At 37.2% G+C, this 17,147-nt stretch overlaps 1 protein-coding gene and 1 pseudogene across 9 annotated transcripts in view; both read right to left on the reverse strand.

Moving 5' to 3' along the window:
* The window catches only part of LOC110831219 (uncharacterized), a 34,669-nt pseudogene extending 32,086 nt beyond the window's left edge, over window positions 1-2,583 (reverse strand). Inside the window, exons 1-3 of the transcript XR_015533014.1 lie at window positions 2,071-2,583; window positions 1,724-1,932; window positions 582-678 (exon numbers count right to left, since the gene is read on the reverse strand). The product of XR_015533014.1 is annotated as an uncharacterized LOC110831219 (transcript). The remainder of the gene's footprint in view (window positions 1-581; window positions 679-1,723; window positions 1,933-2,070) is intronic.
* The window catches only part of LOC147870915 (dynactin subunit 1-like), a 61,279-nt gene continuing 46,269 nt past the window's right edge, over window positions 2,138-17,147 (reverse strand). For 2 of the 8 annotated variants that reach the window (XM_087341637.1, XM_087341639.1), the window contains exons 2-5: window positions 8,737-8,896; window positions 7,804-7,977; window positions 6,956-7,088; window positions 6,035-6,774 (exon numbers count right to left, since the gene is read on the reverse strand). In XM_087341637.1, coding sequence (XP_087197763.1) covers window positions 6,473-6,774; window positions 6,956-7,088; window positions 7,804-7,977; window positions 8,737-8,895 — 768 coding nt within the window. In that variant the 5' untranslated portion in view covers window position 8,896 and the 3' untranslated portion in view covers window positions 6,035-6,472. Of the gene's footprint in view, window positions 2,269-6,034; window positions 6,775-6,955; window positions 7,089-7,803; window positions 7,978-8,346; window positions 8,537-8,736; window positions 8,897-9,286; window positions 9,479-9,510; window positions 9,686-17,147 lie in introns of those variants that run through there. The other 6 variants (XM_087341640.1, XM_087341634.1, XM_087341641.1 and 3 more) reach the window with 6 other exon arrangements.

Consider the following 17,147-nt stretch of genomic DNA (forward strand, 5'->3'; position numbering starts at 1 on the left):
ATTCAATTGACTCTTCACCATCGTCAAGAAGTTTTAGATTTGAATTACAATATCTACAGCCTGAATACATTTCTGTGGGATTTCCAGTGTACTTTCACTGCTCATGCATGTAGAGAGGGATCCAAAATCAACTTGGGGTGTGTATTTGATGGTAATCTCACACTTTTTAACCCTAACAGATTCATCATCATGCACCATGAGACTTTCAGTTTTCTGAAGAAAAAAACACTTTAGTTCTTTGCTACAGAGTATCACAGTATCACTTTCAATAGCTGTATGTACCATAATGTTCAGAACTGAACACTTATAAATTTTACAACACATACACTGGAAGACAAAGTTACAGTGATCCAAAGGGAAACTAACTTTTTAAATTAACTCTGATATGGCAAAACTTGAGACTTTCACAACGATAAGTATGAAGATGGCTGTCATCTGGGATGTCGCACTGTGTAGTCTGGTACAAGTTGATCAATGTTTCAAAGGAACGTACTGCCTCCATCACAAGTTGTATGACTTTACATCCACATCAACATTACCAGCAGCAACAGCTTACACTTGTTAAATTAAACCAAACATACCTCTGGCAGCTCTCGAGTACTGTACAAGTTTTTCCTCCCATTAAAAGCTGGATATCGATCAGGAAAATTTTTCCGCCTGAATTCTTCCTTTGCACGTCTGAAATAAGGAATTATGTATAATTACACAAAATGTTATACAGTTTCAACAGTAGTTCTAACAAAACTAGAAACATAGAGAAACATGATATATTTATAAGCATAAAAATTCAATACAACATACACAATCTGCATAACATACATGTTTATAATAGAAGCAACCTAGTCTTCTACACTGTGCAATAACATTTTAACAGCAAGATTTTTTTACATTGCAGACCAAACTACTTAGGTCTTAACAATGCTAGTACCTGGAAATGTCATTAACTTCAAGAAAGCTAGATGCTACATACTGTAAGTTTATATTTCAACTTATATAATTTGAATATTTATTGTTATACAAAACAATGTACATAACCTCAAAACAAAATATCTCTTATGACAAATAAACATAGTTTATATAAAGCTCATGCAATGGACCCAAACCTGTAAATGAACAGGTCAATCCTATCTTTGTTGTAAGAATTATCATACATTTAGTATTTACTGCCTTAAGATCACCTGGTATAGTAAAATGTCATGAAAGTCTGACTGAATAAAGCTGTGCAAACAGTTTATCATTAATAGTTTTATTAAATAATTGAACTGTTCTTATCAGATCACTACAGTTCATACACTAACCAAAGATCCTGATTGTATCCTCCAAGTGTGGTTACAAATGCAACAAATAATGCTATAATGGAGGCAGCCGTCATTAATTCATAATCACAATGAGAAAAGACCTGATTGCAATGTACTCTTAAATGCAGCAACATTACGTTTGGTCCCCAAAGTCTTGGCTAGCTCCTAAAATTGTAATGAATTTTACCAACACTGACAATGTTGACAATAACAAACTTTAATCAAAATCTACCTGTAAGTATATAAGCAATGCATTGATTCTACCAAATTGTATAAATACAAAACATAACATTTAGCCTCCTACGTATTAACAACATACAAATTAATGTGAGAAAATTAACATCATATTATTCTGAGTTATCAGAGTAGCAAAAGGTCTTTATTACATGAAAGTCATTAAAAGTTTTAATATTATTCAAACTGACCTAAACAAGATAGACAACAGGTAAAAGCCAAGAAGAAATTCATTTTTGCTGCTAGCTACACAAATATCCATGGATGTCCAAAGTCTTTGAAGGCAGAAAAGTTCAGTATTTGTTGGATTTCACATGCAACATATCTTCAAAACATCGTAAAAACTGATTTAGTTCTTAGGAATGTTTCAAAATGAAGTTCAGAACCCGAATAACTTGACCTAAGAGAGATAAAGTGACGACTGAGAACAGAAAACTGCGTAATAAAGATTCAGAATTATTTATTTTCAACGGGCACTGATACTGTTGCAGTGACTAAATAGAAATCTGATTGGTTGTTGGATGTAATAAATACTGACACTTCAAGATATGGCTCACTTCAGTTCACAGTTGTACTAATACAGTCCTTGTTCTGTAACAACTCACTAAAGCTGACGAAACATATCCGCCATGTTGTGACGTCACAGTCAACGCCCAGTGAACGCGAATGCATGATCAGCACACAATGGAATAAAATTTTCTAGGCTTTGAAGACTTTCGATTTGTTTGCTACAGTCCTGCAAAAGAAGAGAACATAATTCATGATGGCCAGCGTCCATATTCCTGCGATTTGTGTAACAAGTCATTCATCGATCAGCATAACCTGAAGACCCATCAGCGTACGCACAGTGGTGAAAGGCTATATTCCTGTGATGTATGTAACAAATCATTCAGTTTTCAGGGTAATCTGAAAACAACATCTGCTCATCCACAGTGGATCATGTTAAAACCTCTATATAATATTAAAGAATAACTACAGAATAAACTTTATATACTATAATCAATAAACTGAATGTTTATTTAAATTCTCATTCATCAAAACCAAAAGTAAATAAAATATTTTCAGACACACTGTGACCCCATATTCCCTTTTATTGCACCCACCTTGTCAGAGTGATGCATAAATAGGTTACCAAGAGATGGACTTTCATCATCTGAGCTTGAACTGTCATTCAGTTCAAGAGGAGGTTCACCATCATCAGTCTCTTTGTCATTCCCATAGAAACCCTTGCAGTCATCATCCAGAACTGAAGAGGTGTCTCTTAACCCTACTACAGCAGTGTTACATGAAGGATTTGGGTCACTAAAGTTGCCAATTATTTCGTATGTTTTAGACACTTCAATTTCCTTTTTAAGAATTAATTATTTTAGATCAGTAGATGTGTTATGTTCAGATCTTTGTCCAACTTCTATAACAGCAAACTGTGAAGATCTACCCACTATTTTCAAACCGCTGTCAGCATGTGAAATCTGTCTTGTTAGTTGGATCTAGAATTACATATTCAGAATCACGCCATGCAGTTACAGTGATCTCTTCTGTTTTGTTGATTCTGTCCATCATCTGAAGGCAGAGTGAAAGTAGGTTATCACTTGAGGTTGCATGCATTTTCACACAGTAACCAGGATTGGACACTTTACGTGGGGAATCGTTCAATTTATCAACTGATTCTGCTTGAAGCTGAATTAGACGGAGACATGCAGTTGGATCACTACTAGCAACTGCACTCACCCTGATAATTTCTTCATCTGATAATCGTTGAGATCGTGGTTGCTCAACATTTTCCAGTGATAATCTAGCAATTTTTTTGTTAGAGATAATTGTCAAAGTAGCACCTCCCTGAACATCATGCAACATCTTCCTTGTGTCTCCTTGGACATTAGTTGATTTAACAGGTGACTCAGAATCAGTCTCTGGTGCAGACTCCTCAGGTTTCGTTTCAGCGTCCTCAACGATTTCAAACATTTCAACAGAATGGGGGGCCAAACTCTTACCATTGTTTCTATGCTTCTGCTGGGGTAGACCACATGCTTAATGGGTTCCAAAGAAGATACTACTAACTAACTAACTAGATGGCTTACTGAACCCGAAGGTTCATCACCGAATTAACCAAAGCCCTCCACCGGACCCTGTCCTGGGCCAACAAAATCCAGTCTCCTTCAACTCCTATCTCCCATAGATCCCGCCTGAGATTATCCTCCCATCTACGTCTAGGTCTCCCCAGCGGTCTCTTCCCTTCAAGTTTCCCAACCAGTACCCGGTGCACACCTCTTGTCCCATCCATGCGCGCTACATGTCCCGCCCATCTCAATCTTCTCGACTTAATCACCCTGACAATACTGGGGGAGGAGTACAGATTTTTAAGCTCGTCATTGTGCAGTTTTCTCCACGCCCCATTGTCTTCCCTCTTAGGCCCAAATATCCTCCTCAACACCCTCCTGCCTATCTTGGACCTTCCTGATGGCGTATTCTAGTTAAAGAGCAAGGGAGACAAAGCATCTCCTTGTTTTAGACCGTTCTTGATGAGGAATGTCTCAGATACATATTTACCTACTCGAATTTTCCTACAGGTTTCATTTAAGCACATTTTTATTAGACCCACTAGCTTCTTTGGTATACCAAATTCAATAAGAATATTATATAGCACTTCTCTCTTCACAGAGTAATAGGCTTTTTTGAAATCTATAAATAACTGATGTACGGTCCCACCGAACTCCCATTTTTTCTCTAGTATCTGACGAATGCAAAAGATCTGATCAATCGTTGATCTGTTTCGTCTGAACCCACACTGATGATCCCCAATAATTTCATTCGCATATGGGGTTAATCTTGCCAAAAGAATGTTGGATAGAATTTTGTATGAGGTTGATAGCAGCGATATTCCTCGGTAATTACCACACTCAGTCTTGTCCCCCTTCTTATGAATAGGAATAATTATGGATTCCTTCCATTGTTGTGGCATCTCTTCCTTATCCCAAATTAACTGAATAAGCTTATGGATCCTCATATGCAACCCTTTGCCACCTGCTTTAATTAATTCGGCCGGAATCTGATCAATTCCTGGAGATTTATAACTTTTCAACTTCCCAATGGCTAGTTCCACTTCATCTAAGCTAGGTTCTGGCATCAACAGTTCAGCTGTATGCATTTTAATCTGTCTAATATCACCAGTCTCATGAACATTTAAGAGCTCGCTAAAGAAATTTTTCCACCTATTCACAATTTTTATTGGATCTGCAAGCAAATTGCCACTATCATCCTTTACCAAATTGGTCTGGGGTTGATATCCTTTCTTAAAGTTATTAATGCCTCTGTACAGGTCTCTGATGTTTTTTTCCTTATTATTTGTCTCAAGTTCAGCAATTTTGCCCTTATTCCTAAAGGTTCTACTAGCCTCACGTCTCACGTTACATAGATTATCCGCATTTGTTTTGTTTGGGTCCTGCAACCATTGAAATTTTGTTTGCTTCCTTCGATCTATTAATTTTGAACATTCTTCATCAAACCACGGTTTATTTTGCTTTCTCCTGTAGTATCCTAGTTTATCTTTTGCTGAAATTTTGATGCAGTTTCTGACATTTTCCCACTCCCTGTTGATGTCCACACTTTCACTATCTTCATTTGTCTCTAAAATTTGAAACCTATTCGAAATTTCAACTTGATATGAATAATATACAACATAACTAACTAACTAGATGGCTTACCGAACCCGAAGGTTCATCACCGAATTAAACAAAGCCCTTCACCGGACCCTGTCCTGGGCCAACAAAATCTAGTTTCCTTCAACTCCTATCTCCCATAGATCCCGCCTGAGATTATTCTCCCATCTACGTCTAGGTCTCCCCAGCGGTCTCTTCCCTTCAGGTTTCCCAACATACAACATAGATAACAATAATCAAACCTCTAATCTTCTTGCCTCCTAACAATTTTTTTATTTCTCAAACTCAAGAACTGTTTAAAAGGATACCATATACACTAAATTCAAGACATTAAACAGCAGCACTCAAAATGATCTTCAAAAACTGTTTACTGTTTGGTTAGCACCAATGGTAGAACTGTATGGATTTAATAGGAGAATATTCTGAGGGGATAAACCAGTAGAATATTCTTATTCTACCTGCACTTCTACTTTTTATTATGTTACTTTTAGAACTTGTGGAATGTTTCGCAGAAGAAACAAAGGAAACAAGACGTTAAAAAAATTATCACAGTCTACTTAGATTTTGGCACAATTATGTAAAAGTGAATATGGCCTAGACAAAACTTTTGTTTGAGAACCACTTTTCTAAACATATAATATACAGAAATAAAACACTTTGGGAAAAATGTGATACCAGTTTTCACTTTCCACAGAAATAATTAATGATACTTCATCAGAGTCTAAATGGGTTAGGACAAAATGTTTCCATACAAATTCTGTGTAAACATCTTGTCTTTATCTATAAGCAGTCACAGTCCACAGAGAGCAGTATTCCTAGTAGCAACAAAATAAGAGCCAGTACAAATGCTTATGTATAAAATATGGTTTTTTCCCTCATTTAGAATGTATTACAAAATGTTTACATCATCAGCAATACAAAGCACTGAATCTTTTCAGACTGCATAGTCTCACTATCAATTGTGTAAGCAGACAATCTATTCTTTAGTGAGTCCTTGCTGTATGACAAAGTAGCATTCTGTTGCTGGAAGTGGTTCTATTGTAAAACAGGAAGATGTCAGAAGGGTCACATCAGAGTAAGTGACAAACATTTTGTTTGAATTTTGTAAAACATGAGTGAACATAGGAAGAAAAGAAATCTACAGCAACACAAGTATCTAAATCATCAAAACAGATTATAATTCGAGGATGACGAACCTCAACATACAAACCAACAACCTTGAAGAAGTATGCCAGAATAAACAATAACTAGGAACAAACTGCATTTAGAATTAAAAGTACAAAATCAATATTTTATTCTCTGTGTATCTGTGTTTTTACGAGGGAAGTAATCTTGCGTCTCTCTTGTTATGAAACCTGTACCCAGTAATGGGCAAAAACAAATACAATATACATACCTGAAGAGAATACACATAATGACAAAGTCTTGACTTGAAAGTAAACTGTTCAACAGCATGGCCCCTGACAACTGCAATAAGACCAATCTTTTCAATAGGCAGAACTTGTCCCTCACTTGTGATAACAAGATTTCTGCCTTCCACAACAACCGTGAAATCAGCAAGAACACAAGTACTGCATCATGGTCTCCTACAAAACAACACCCCACATAAATCTACTTGAACAGACGTACTCCTGTTATGAAAGAACAGTTCAGATGACATACAATTTATAAACCAAGCAAGTCCACAATAACATTGCCTGTACAAGAGGCTCACAATTTAGGAAATGAGAGACAATGAGAATGTAACTAAGTGTAACACGCACATACCTCCCCTGCTCGTGAAAGTTTCAGGCATATTTGCCGCTAGATACTGAACGTGTTGATATGACTGCTGCACATCGAGGCATCGAAGCTCCAAATCAATTGCCTTTGTACGGGCTTTACTTTCAGTAAACATTTTCTAAAGGAACAAAACTATTATTACTGGTACATCACACCTCAGCTAATACTGTTATGGTAATAAAATTATAATTATCATAAATTAATATACACTGAATTTTGGTGGAGAATCCTCCTGGAAGACCCAGGAAAAGGTAAGAGGATGGAACTGACTGACTTTTACTTTATTTAATGACAGTGGTTTAGTGTACTGAATAAAATTGGAATATAATAACAAATGATATCCTTTTTTCAGGTAATGTATTGACATTCACCCAGAGAGACTGAGGAAAATTCAGTCAAATTTAACCAACTTTCTTGCTCAGGATAATATTAAAATAATCTCAATGAAACAGTTTATAAAGATCTGAACTGAATTGAAGTGGATCAGGATCATGTCCAACAACAGGTTTTGGCATCACAGGTGTTCAGCCTTTAAATTCTGTTACCAGATAGTTAATCCTCCAGCAAATAACATGTGTTGACATATAACTCAGCATGGTATATATTGCATTACTAACATCTGTTTAAATCTGCCATGGCACCTAAACACTCTCTCACGTATAAGACACTGCTGCACTCTGTCCTGAACCATTCCAATTAGATCATACTTTTTCATTCTCCCTAACAATTTCAGGTGAAGCCCACAAACTGTGACATACTAAATGCCTACAAGAAAAGTGTCCACCACCAGGAACAGTTCACATTTTCTTTCTACAAAATACGAAAACACATGCCTTAAAATCTAGGATCTCTGGAAGAGCAGAAACGGGTTTTGTGGATTCCCTCTCCAACCGTTGCCGCAGCTCCCGACTCTGCTCCTGCATTTGCTGGACCAGTTCACGGAACTTGGCGATGGTAATTTCTCGGTCTGCCAGTGTTTCTAAAGCTTCTTCCTTTTCTCGCTGTGCCTGGAATATATAATTGTGTAATTCTCTTAAACACAGGCAGTAGCATCAATATTTTCAGAATAATCACAGTAAAACTAATATTTTATTTTCTGTAACTTTTATCATTTATTACTTGGTCTTAAAATGTCAATCTACAAATTTTTTCAATTGCAAAACAAAACTGAACATGATTTCTGCATAAATGTGCATACATACATAATTTTACAACAGTACATGTGCTGAGAAATACTGAACTATATTTCAGTGTAAAACCATGTAGAAAAGGCTAAGAAACCCTGCAGTAACTCGCCCATAAATTTCTTCTCATTTGTCATGGACAACCAAACAAGCCCTCACCATAAAGGTGGAAGTTATCCATATGAATCATACCTCCCTAGTAGCAAAATTAGCAAGATCCACTTTCAGTTCTCGGCTAACTTCTTGGAGCTGTTGATTCATGTCTTGCAAGGCCTCTAAATCTGCTACGGCTTCTTCCAAATCCTTCACACGTTCTTCAAGGGTAAGTTTGGAGTCTGCCAATTGTTGAACCATTTCCTCTGCCCCCCAGAGCTGCATAAACCTAAATTAGACCTGTTCTCTAAATACATTTCCTAAGCTTATAAAATATAATCCCTTAATTTAAGGAAATAACACAAATTACAGTGCTTGAAAATGAAGTATCCATAATTTAGGATATTACACAATGTGGAAATATGTGACTTAAACAGCAAACAAGACACACTAGCAGCACCTTAGTAAGAGTGCACCTGAACTGCATACCTGCTCCTGCAAATCAGAAATTTGGTTATCCATTTCTTCTACTCTTGAGCTCAGTTTCTCTTTAGTGCGAGCAAGCTCGGCAATCTCAGACTTCCTTAGATCCAGATCCTTCTGCAGTTTTTGAAACTCGTGCTTCTCGTGAGCAGACAGGTCCCGCATTCTGTAACAACATACATGCACAGGAATAATTAGTAACTGCCGGGATACCAATTTGTCTCTGAAACTGAAAATTATGAGCATAAAAACATCAAGTGGTGCAGGTCAGAACTGATGTATTATCCAGAAAGTGTCACAATTGTTTCAATGTTATAAAACATTAATTAGAGCTAGAATGAAACGAGATCAGAGAGTAAAAGCGTGTTACACAATAACAGTGTGGCATTGTAAGATTATTTTCACGAAGAACTGTCTTGTGTTGTGATGCTAAGATTAGTGTGGGTTTGATAATATAGTTAATTAACAATAAATAATTTTGTTTGCTCAGACAGCTCAGTCAATAAAGGGATTAGCTATGGGCTGGTGAGAGGTGACTACACAATGCATGACCTACACTTAAATTCCTTTCACAAACTATTAATTATTTATTTCATAATAAATAATAAATCTGCACTGGACCGAGAATGCATCCTACAATCACGCCGACGGAAAAACACAAGAGGACCACAGCAGCTGCGCCATTTTCTCATACGCAGGGACGGCAACGTCTGAAAAACAGCGAACACATCCCGCCACCGCAGGAGCACGAGGGATATTCAATGATCGTTATATGCGCACCCTGACGAACTTTCCTGTCATCTACCGACATCAGCACTGAAGTAGATGTCCGTCCGCGAACACTCCACTGCACCACCGAACGAAATGCTACCTGAAATACCACTCCACAGATTGTAAACTCATAAGTAGCAACGAGGGTGCTGAAGAGTACTTCCGTGACTGCCAGACTACAGACATATGAAGGCCAAAAAGCTCCTAACAACTTCACCTATAAGAAACCAACTACCAAACATATACATAACCTGAAAGTCTTCGAATAATTTATGAAAGCAACGCCGCGAAAGGACAGCTAGGTTCGGAAACTACAGAAAATAAAATTTGCAAGAAGCACTATGAAATAAATAACCCACATTTCGCCACTAGATCGCCTACATCCTGGCGCACATTTACCACATAGCCCATCAGTCACCGGATTGTACTGCACCAGCATCTATAACACACCGAGTGACTAAGTCTTCATCACCGAATAGATTGTCGGTGGGCGCTAGTAATTACATGCCTACAAGTTACCTCCAACATCTGTGTAAACACCTCAAGTCGACCCACCGCACTTGCTAAATGAGTGAAACTGCAGAGCCCCACTATCTGCTGCTTAACAAATGCAGAATGACTGACGTTTTGAAGTTCTTCCTGTGGCATTAGCTTGAACTGAGAATATGAAATGGAATGAAGCTGATAAACGGCAAAACCATATTCTTTCCAGGAAGAGGAATCACATCTTTGGTGACAAGCTGCGGCCAAAGCCAAGAGTACCTGCAACTTAAAACCTTACACACATGACAAACTCTCTCATTCCAAGATGTTGGTCACCACACTATGAAGCATTAACACCCAGCAGTCTGTGTCAGCACCCACTTCAAAACGCAAAAATGCAGAAGATGATTAATGTTTCCTTCGAACGATGTCTTGGAATCTGGACCAGGGATTTCCTGTCCGAGTCCTAACTTGAGCTGCAAATCGTGTTGCATGCGAAGATGCAAATGCAGGGCTTTTATTTGTATTTTGGTGATGTGTCTTTTTAAGCTTTGAAACTGTGTCCGAACATATCAACTGCATGGCTTTTATAAGCAAAGTGAACAGATGGTTTTTAGCTCGACTTCCTGAAAAACGGGACTCTCCCTGCTACGTCTCAATGCCTTTCTGTTTCAGGGGTGTGAAATAGCCATTTCTCGCATCGATGCATTTCCACTGATTAACATGAAAGTGCTGGCAGATCATTCCAGGAATCCGACAAACTCAAGTCCACGTCGTTAATTCTTGAAAGGAACTTTGATTTGTATTGATTCTTAATTCAAGGGTCTCTGTCACATGTAGTTTGCACGTGCTAACAAACATACTCTGTACATTTCTCATGAAAAAGTGTACATTCAGATTCGAGTTTACGTTTTGTTTTTTAACAAAGACATTGCATAAATTGTTTTTGTTCAATTTATCCTAGTTTCATTTAAATATAAGCAACGCAAAGCAGTCAGTGTTGGAAAAATGTACTCGCTACTTAACACTTAGCTAGAACCAGGGCCGCCTTCAACGTTGCAATGTGCACAGCGATGGCTTAGGCGCCCTGGAAGTAGAAATGCAACGCAAAAATACAAGACTGACAAGAATAAACAAAGAAGACGTCGTTAAATACGTAGAGTGGAGAATGAGGGTCCGTCCCCACACATCGATCACATCTTCTTGGGTGAACAGACCAAAGCAAAGCTTGTAGAAGTGGGCAGAATTTCTTTTGTGTGGTACAGGTACAAGAAAACTTCAAATATCGCCCTGAAGATGGAGGCAGTGTGACCTCCGAAACGTTGTTAAACATCTACCAGACTACACAGCGCTACATCCCAGAAGACAGAAATCTTCATACTCAGCGCTGAGAAAACTTCAAATATCGCCCTGAAGATGGAGGCAGTGTGACCTCCGAAACGTTGTTAAACATCGACCAGACTACACAACCCAGAAGACAGAAATCTTCATACTCAGCGCTGAGAAAACTTCAAATATCGCCCTGAAGATGGAGGCAGTATGACCTCCGAAACGATGTTAAACATCTACCAGAATACACAGCGCAACAACCCAGAAGACAGAAATCTTCATACTCACCGCTGAGAAAACTTCAAATATCGCCCTAAAGATGGAGGCAGTATGACCTCGGAAACGTTGTTAAACATCTACCAGACTACACAGCGCTACGTCCCAGAAGACATAAATCTTCATACTCACCGCTGTGAAAACTTCAAATATCGCCCTGAAGATGGAGGCAGTGTGGCCCCCGAAACGTTGGTTGACATCGACCTGACTACACAGCGCAACATCCCAGAAGACAGAAATCTTCATACTCACCGCTGTGAAAACTTCAAATATCGCCCTGAAGATGGAGGCAGTGTGGCCCCCGAAACGTTGTTAAACATCTACCAGAATACACAGCGCAACATCCCAGAAGACAGAAATCTTCATACTCAGCGCTGAGAAAACTTCAAATATCGCCCTGAAGATGGAGGCATTATGACTTCCGAAATGTTAGTAAAGATCTACCTGGCTACACAGCTCAACATCCCAGAATATAGGAACCTTCTTACTCGCAAATGAAAGAAACTCAAAACTCGTCCTGATGATGGAGGCAGTATGACTTCCGAAACGTTAGTAAAGATCTACCAGACTACACAGCGCATCATATCAGAAGGCAGGAATCTTCATACTCAGCGCTGAGAAAACTTCAAATATCGGCCTAAAGATTGAGGCAGTATGACCACCGAACTTTACTTTAATCCCTTTAAATGGAATGGTAAGTATACGTACCAACTACTCCAAAAATCAGTAACACTTTGTGTTTATGGGTTTTGTGTGGTTCTCGCCGTAATCAGCGATCAATTTCTTAAACAGCGTTAACCAGTTGATCTCTGTAATGGTGCAGAGTTGTGTTTTCTTCGCGGTAAGGACTGGATCCTTAAATATCATTGAAGGATTCATTCTCTAAGAGCATTCTGACATTCCTTTCAATTGATGAATGTACTTGAAATTCGCTACTTTTATAGAATTCAAGTCTTCAAAACTATCATCATTTCCCTTCAACAGTTTACTGAGCCTGAGTTCAGTGTTATTCATGGAACAGAGCGCCATAACCTAAGCCAGATCAGTCCACTCCACACCATGTACGTTTAACGATGTCTGAATTGCGTGGAGTTCTACTCTCACGCCTTTATGAAGTGCGCTTTAATCTGAGAGCTAAGTTTTTAATATTATCATTAATCAGTGCGTAGCTTGCGTTACGCAGTGGTGTTAAGACATCGCGAAGAATGACGTATTCTCCTCCAGAACCCTCTTTGCACACTTTGAATTTTTACTCGCTGTGCCACTACTGGTGTGCTCTTGCAGTCCTACGTACTGAATCTTGTATTTAATACATTAAATTCCTGTTAGTCCCAAGTCCATGGACAGTTTGTTATCGAATAACACACACATATATATATATATATATATATATATATATATATATATATATAGGAATTTGTTTCCTTCTGTCTGGGCTTGAGGAGGTATGAAACTATGACAACTGAGAAATGTAAAGGGGAGAATAAAATTAAAATTAACCCTAAAGAAGTAGGATGTAAGCATGTGGCCCCATGGAGAGATCTCATGAACCTCTAAATTCCATAAAAGACTGGGAATTTCTTGACCTGGTCTCAAGGACTCCACTTGTCTCATTCAAAGAACATATGAACCCTGACATCTTACAGGAACATAAATTAGATTTATTGAAATCCATGGAATAATGGAGTGTACAGTATAGCTCCTACTACAGTGTACAAATGAAAGGGACATCAAAGTAATAGATACAAAATAAATGTTCCCCAGTGAATTTCAAACCTCTCTGGCAAATAGAAGTCTCTTCGGGAAATCAAAGATCAATACCGCAAATCACTGTTTTGATTAAAGGTACAGTAAATATAGCCTCCAGCTCATTTTATGATTTGAAACATTTTATATCCTCACTTAAATAATACAGAGTTAAAAGACAGAGTTGGGATCAAATGGGAAGGAGATCAAAAGTAATTCATTAAGAATAATAATAAAGACGAATTTGCCAGACTTTAAATAGCAAAGCGTGATAACTCGCCTAAGTCAAAAGCAGGAACAGTTAAATAAATATTATAAAACCCACGTGATAACTGCCAGCAAAGGTCTTTAAGAATTGTTTTCCAATCCATATGAAATGGTTCTTTAACCACCGCAGCGCGCATGCTCAAATTCGCACGAGTTACTTATCAGCAGTGGGTAAAACAATTTCGAGATGATGGAACCACCACCCTAGCAAAGAAAACAAATTCTGCGAACACAACTCTCTGAAAGCGACAACAGATGAGCAGAAACGTCAGATACTCGGCCGCCATCTTTCGCGTCGGTCTACTTGATCGTTGATCACATGTAACAAAAAAAAATTGTAGGCAGTAACTGCAATATGTCGTTGCCATGGCCGTGTCCAGTTAGGTTATGTATAGCCAGGTCATTATAATTATCTTTATTTCTCTTTATTATTCGTATGTTTAGCTGCTTTGTGATTCATATTTTCATTCTGTGTTGTAATTTCAAAGTCTTAAGATAGTATAATTGCGTCATATTGTGAATCAAATATTAAATTAATTATTCGGTTTTGTCCGTCTAATCACAATTATATTTAAAATTTACAAATAAGATAATTAAAATATCATTTTATGTCCCACATCGAATAATCGATTTACATTTGGAACATTTTTACATGTTTCGGTTTCATCGAACCATCTTCACGTGTAAAATTATATCGACAAACTTAAAACTCAATTACAATTTCGATATAATTTTACACCTGAAGATGGTTCGATGAAACACAAAACATGTTGTAAAAATGTTCCAAATGTAAATCGATTATTCGATGTGGAACATAAAATGATATTTTAATTATCTTATTTACAACATGTTTCGGTTTCATCGAACCATCTTCAGGTGTAAAATTATATCGACAAACTTAAAACTCAGTTACAATTTCGATATAATTTTACACCTGAAGATGGTTCGATGAAACCGAAACATGTTGTAAAAATGTTCCAAATGTAAATCGATTATTCGATGTGGAACATAAAATGATATTTTAATTATCTTATTTGTAAATTTTAAATATAATTGTGATTAGACGGACAAAACCGAATAATTAATTCAAAGTCTTAAATTTAAACAGCTATGTTTCAAACAGTTGTGTGGTTAGTGCACATTCCCAGTTTCACTGTAAATTTATTCAAGAACAAACATTTGATGTCTTCTTCAGTCTTTCAACATCTTGTGCGTAATGTGTAGATCTATTTGTAGCTTATCATTTCTCTAGGTCAATACTTTGTTTTGTATTATGTGAAATTTATATAATAGTACGAATTTTACTTTATAATATATATTGTATTATTATTATTATTTTTATTATGACTTTTTCCACATCTATCTTCATCTGACTGTTTTATGGATCCATGAAATGTAAATAAATTATTATTATTATAGGAATTACTGTGCGTAATCTAAGTCCCTATAACTTGCATGTCACTTTGATGATGTTCACATGGCTTAAGTACACTTCTGCCATTACAATAATTTCATACAAATAGAATAGCATTAAGGTACGCCACAATATAGTCAATAAAAATATACTCTGCCACATTTCTTGATTGTGCCTTACGGAACGATCATAATTAATTTAAACTGTGTCCAGTCTGAATTAATTGCAATAGCTAGATAAAGTCAACTTTTCGTTCTAAAACAACAGGTCAACCATATAAAATGGAGCATTCGTGGTTAAATTATCATAGGAGTAATACTCGTTATTAATTCATTGATGTGTTGTGATAAAAATTTCAGTAGAATGTATCTTCTTCGTCGTGAATGAAGGATGTACGTCACGCCTCGTTATGCTCGGAATGAAACATGTTGTTGCCTGTTATTTATATATTGATATTCTAAAATATGAAATATAATGACCATTTCAGCCATTTGATATTTAAATTATATGTCTGATAACGTTATTTTAAGTAGGTATGTACTATCTAATGGCGACGATATCGAAACGTCGTGATTTTAAAATGAAATAATGCATTTTTAGTGACTAAATGTATAATATCTAGATCGGACTGAATATATGTTAATATTTAAGATAAAGTCTCCGAGAGAAAATATGTTTTTTTTAAAGCCGAAGATCGTCTGAATAAGGTAATTCCGGGAGAGATGCCGCACTTTTTGCAACATTTGTTCTAACTCAATCCGAAAATAGTCAAAATGGCTGAAAATTCAGAGATATTATATTTAAGATCTCTATTATACTAATCCATAAACAAAATATCTAAAGCAAATTAATTCTCAGAGGTACAGGGCGCTAAAAAAGTTGTCTTTGCGGCATCTCTCCCGGACATGCCGGGAGAGATGCCGCTCTTTGAAAACATCCTTGAATTCAAAAAGAAACATATGAAAATGAAAACTGATGAACTTTATTCAAACTAATGAATTAATGTGAACATTAACATGGAAAAAATATATGAATACCAATAAAAATTGAAAAGTTAATGACTATCAAATGAATGTTCAATTATCAAGTAAATTAAAAGAGAAATGTTCCAGAGGTTGCTTGGAGTCAAAGCTTAAACCAGTGAATTTAGTCTAAGCGTTAGTCAGTGAAATTTGTACGGAGAGCAGAACTCATGCAACAGTTTTCCCAGTACTCACAGCACTTGTTGGTGTTACTGTTTTCAGGGGTCTCTTGATTAGAACTTTTTTTTCACGTTTTTCAACCTTGTACACCTGAAGTACTCGGACTGTTCACCTTTGCCTTTTTCCTCTGCTCTTTGACTTCATTTCCTCTTTGCTTCTTTCGCCTTTCCTCTATGTTGGCTGCTTCAGTGAGGACAAAAGCCAGTTGCCTCCTTGCAGTTGAGTCTTTTCTCGGTATTTTCAGCACTGGACTAATCTTCCTCAGTAATATAAGATAATGCAATAGAACAGGCATTTTTGACTACTCTTTAATGCTTTTTTCAATCAGATGTGGTATTTTTTAAGTGCGGCATCTCTCTTTATCTTCAGGGAGAGACGCCGCGCCCTCCCACTTGCCTTACCCAATGACCAACATGGCGGCCACGTCGTGCGAAGTCAAGACCAGCAACGCTGGAAACCTCTAATGTATCGGGATTTAATAGTTACTTCGACTGGAACTAATAAAGACACATCTCATAAACAATAGAAATAACTTTGAGCATAAAATTAACAAACTCACCGCATAAAATCAGTTATGACTCTCGCAAAACAGCACCGATTTTCAATGCGTCCACTCACAACATTTCTCTTGGCTCACTGAACAAGGACATAGACTGACATCGGCCTAGGATTAACGGAACCCACCGAACTAAAAAATGCGGCGTCTCTCCCGCCGCGGCATCTCTCCCGGAATTACCTTATTATTTATGAATTCAGTCCGTACCGCGAAGAAAACACTACACCTCACCATTACGAAAATCAGCTGGTTAACCCTTTGAATCTGAAGCTCGTCTTCATAATATTTACGAATCCAGACCGTACCGCGAAGAAAACACTTCACTTAACCATTAGAAGTCGAATCAGGCGGTACCACATAAGATTTAACAAAA

Source organism: Zootermopsis nevadensis, unplaced genomic scaffold (genome assembly GCF_977971745.1).
Source record: "Zootermopsis nevadensis isolate Lab colony 2312 unplaced genomic scaffold, Znev_1.0 Znev_ptg000083l, whole genome shotgun sequence".
Classification (NCBI taxonomy): domain Eukaryota; kingdom Metazoa; phylum Arthropoda; class Insecta; order Blattodea; family Termopsidae; genus Zootermopsis; species Zootermopsis nevadensis.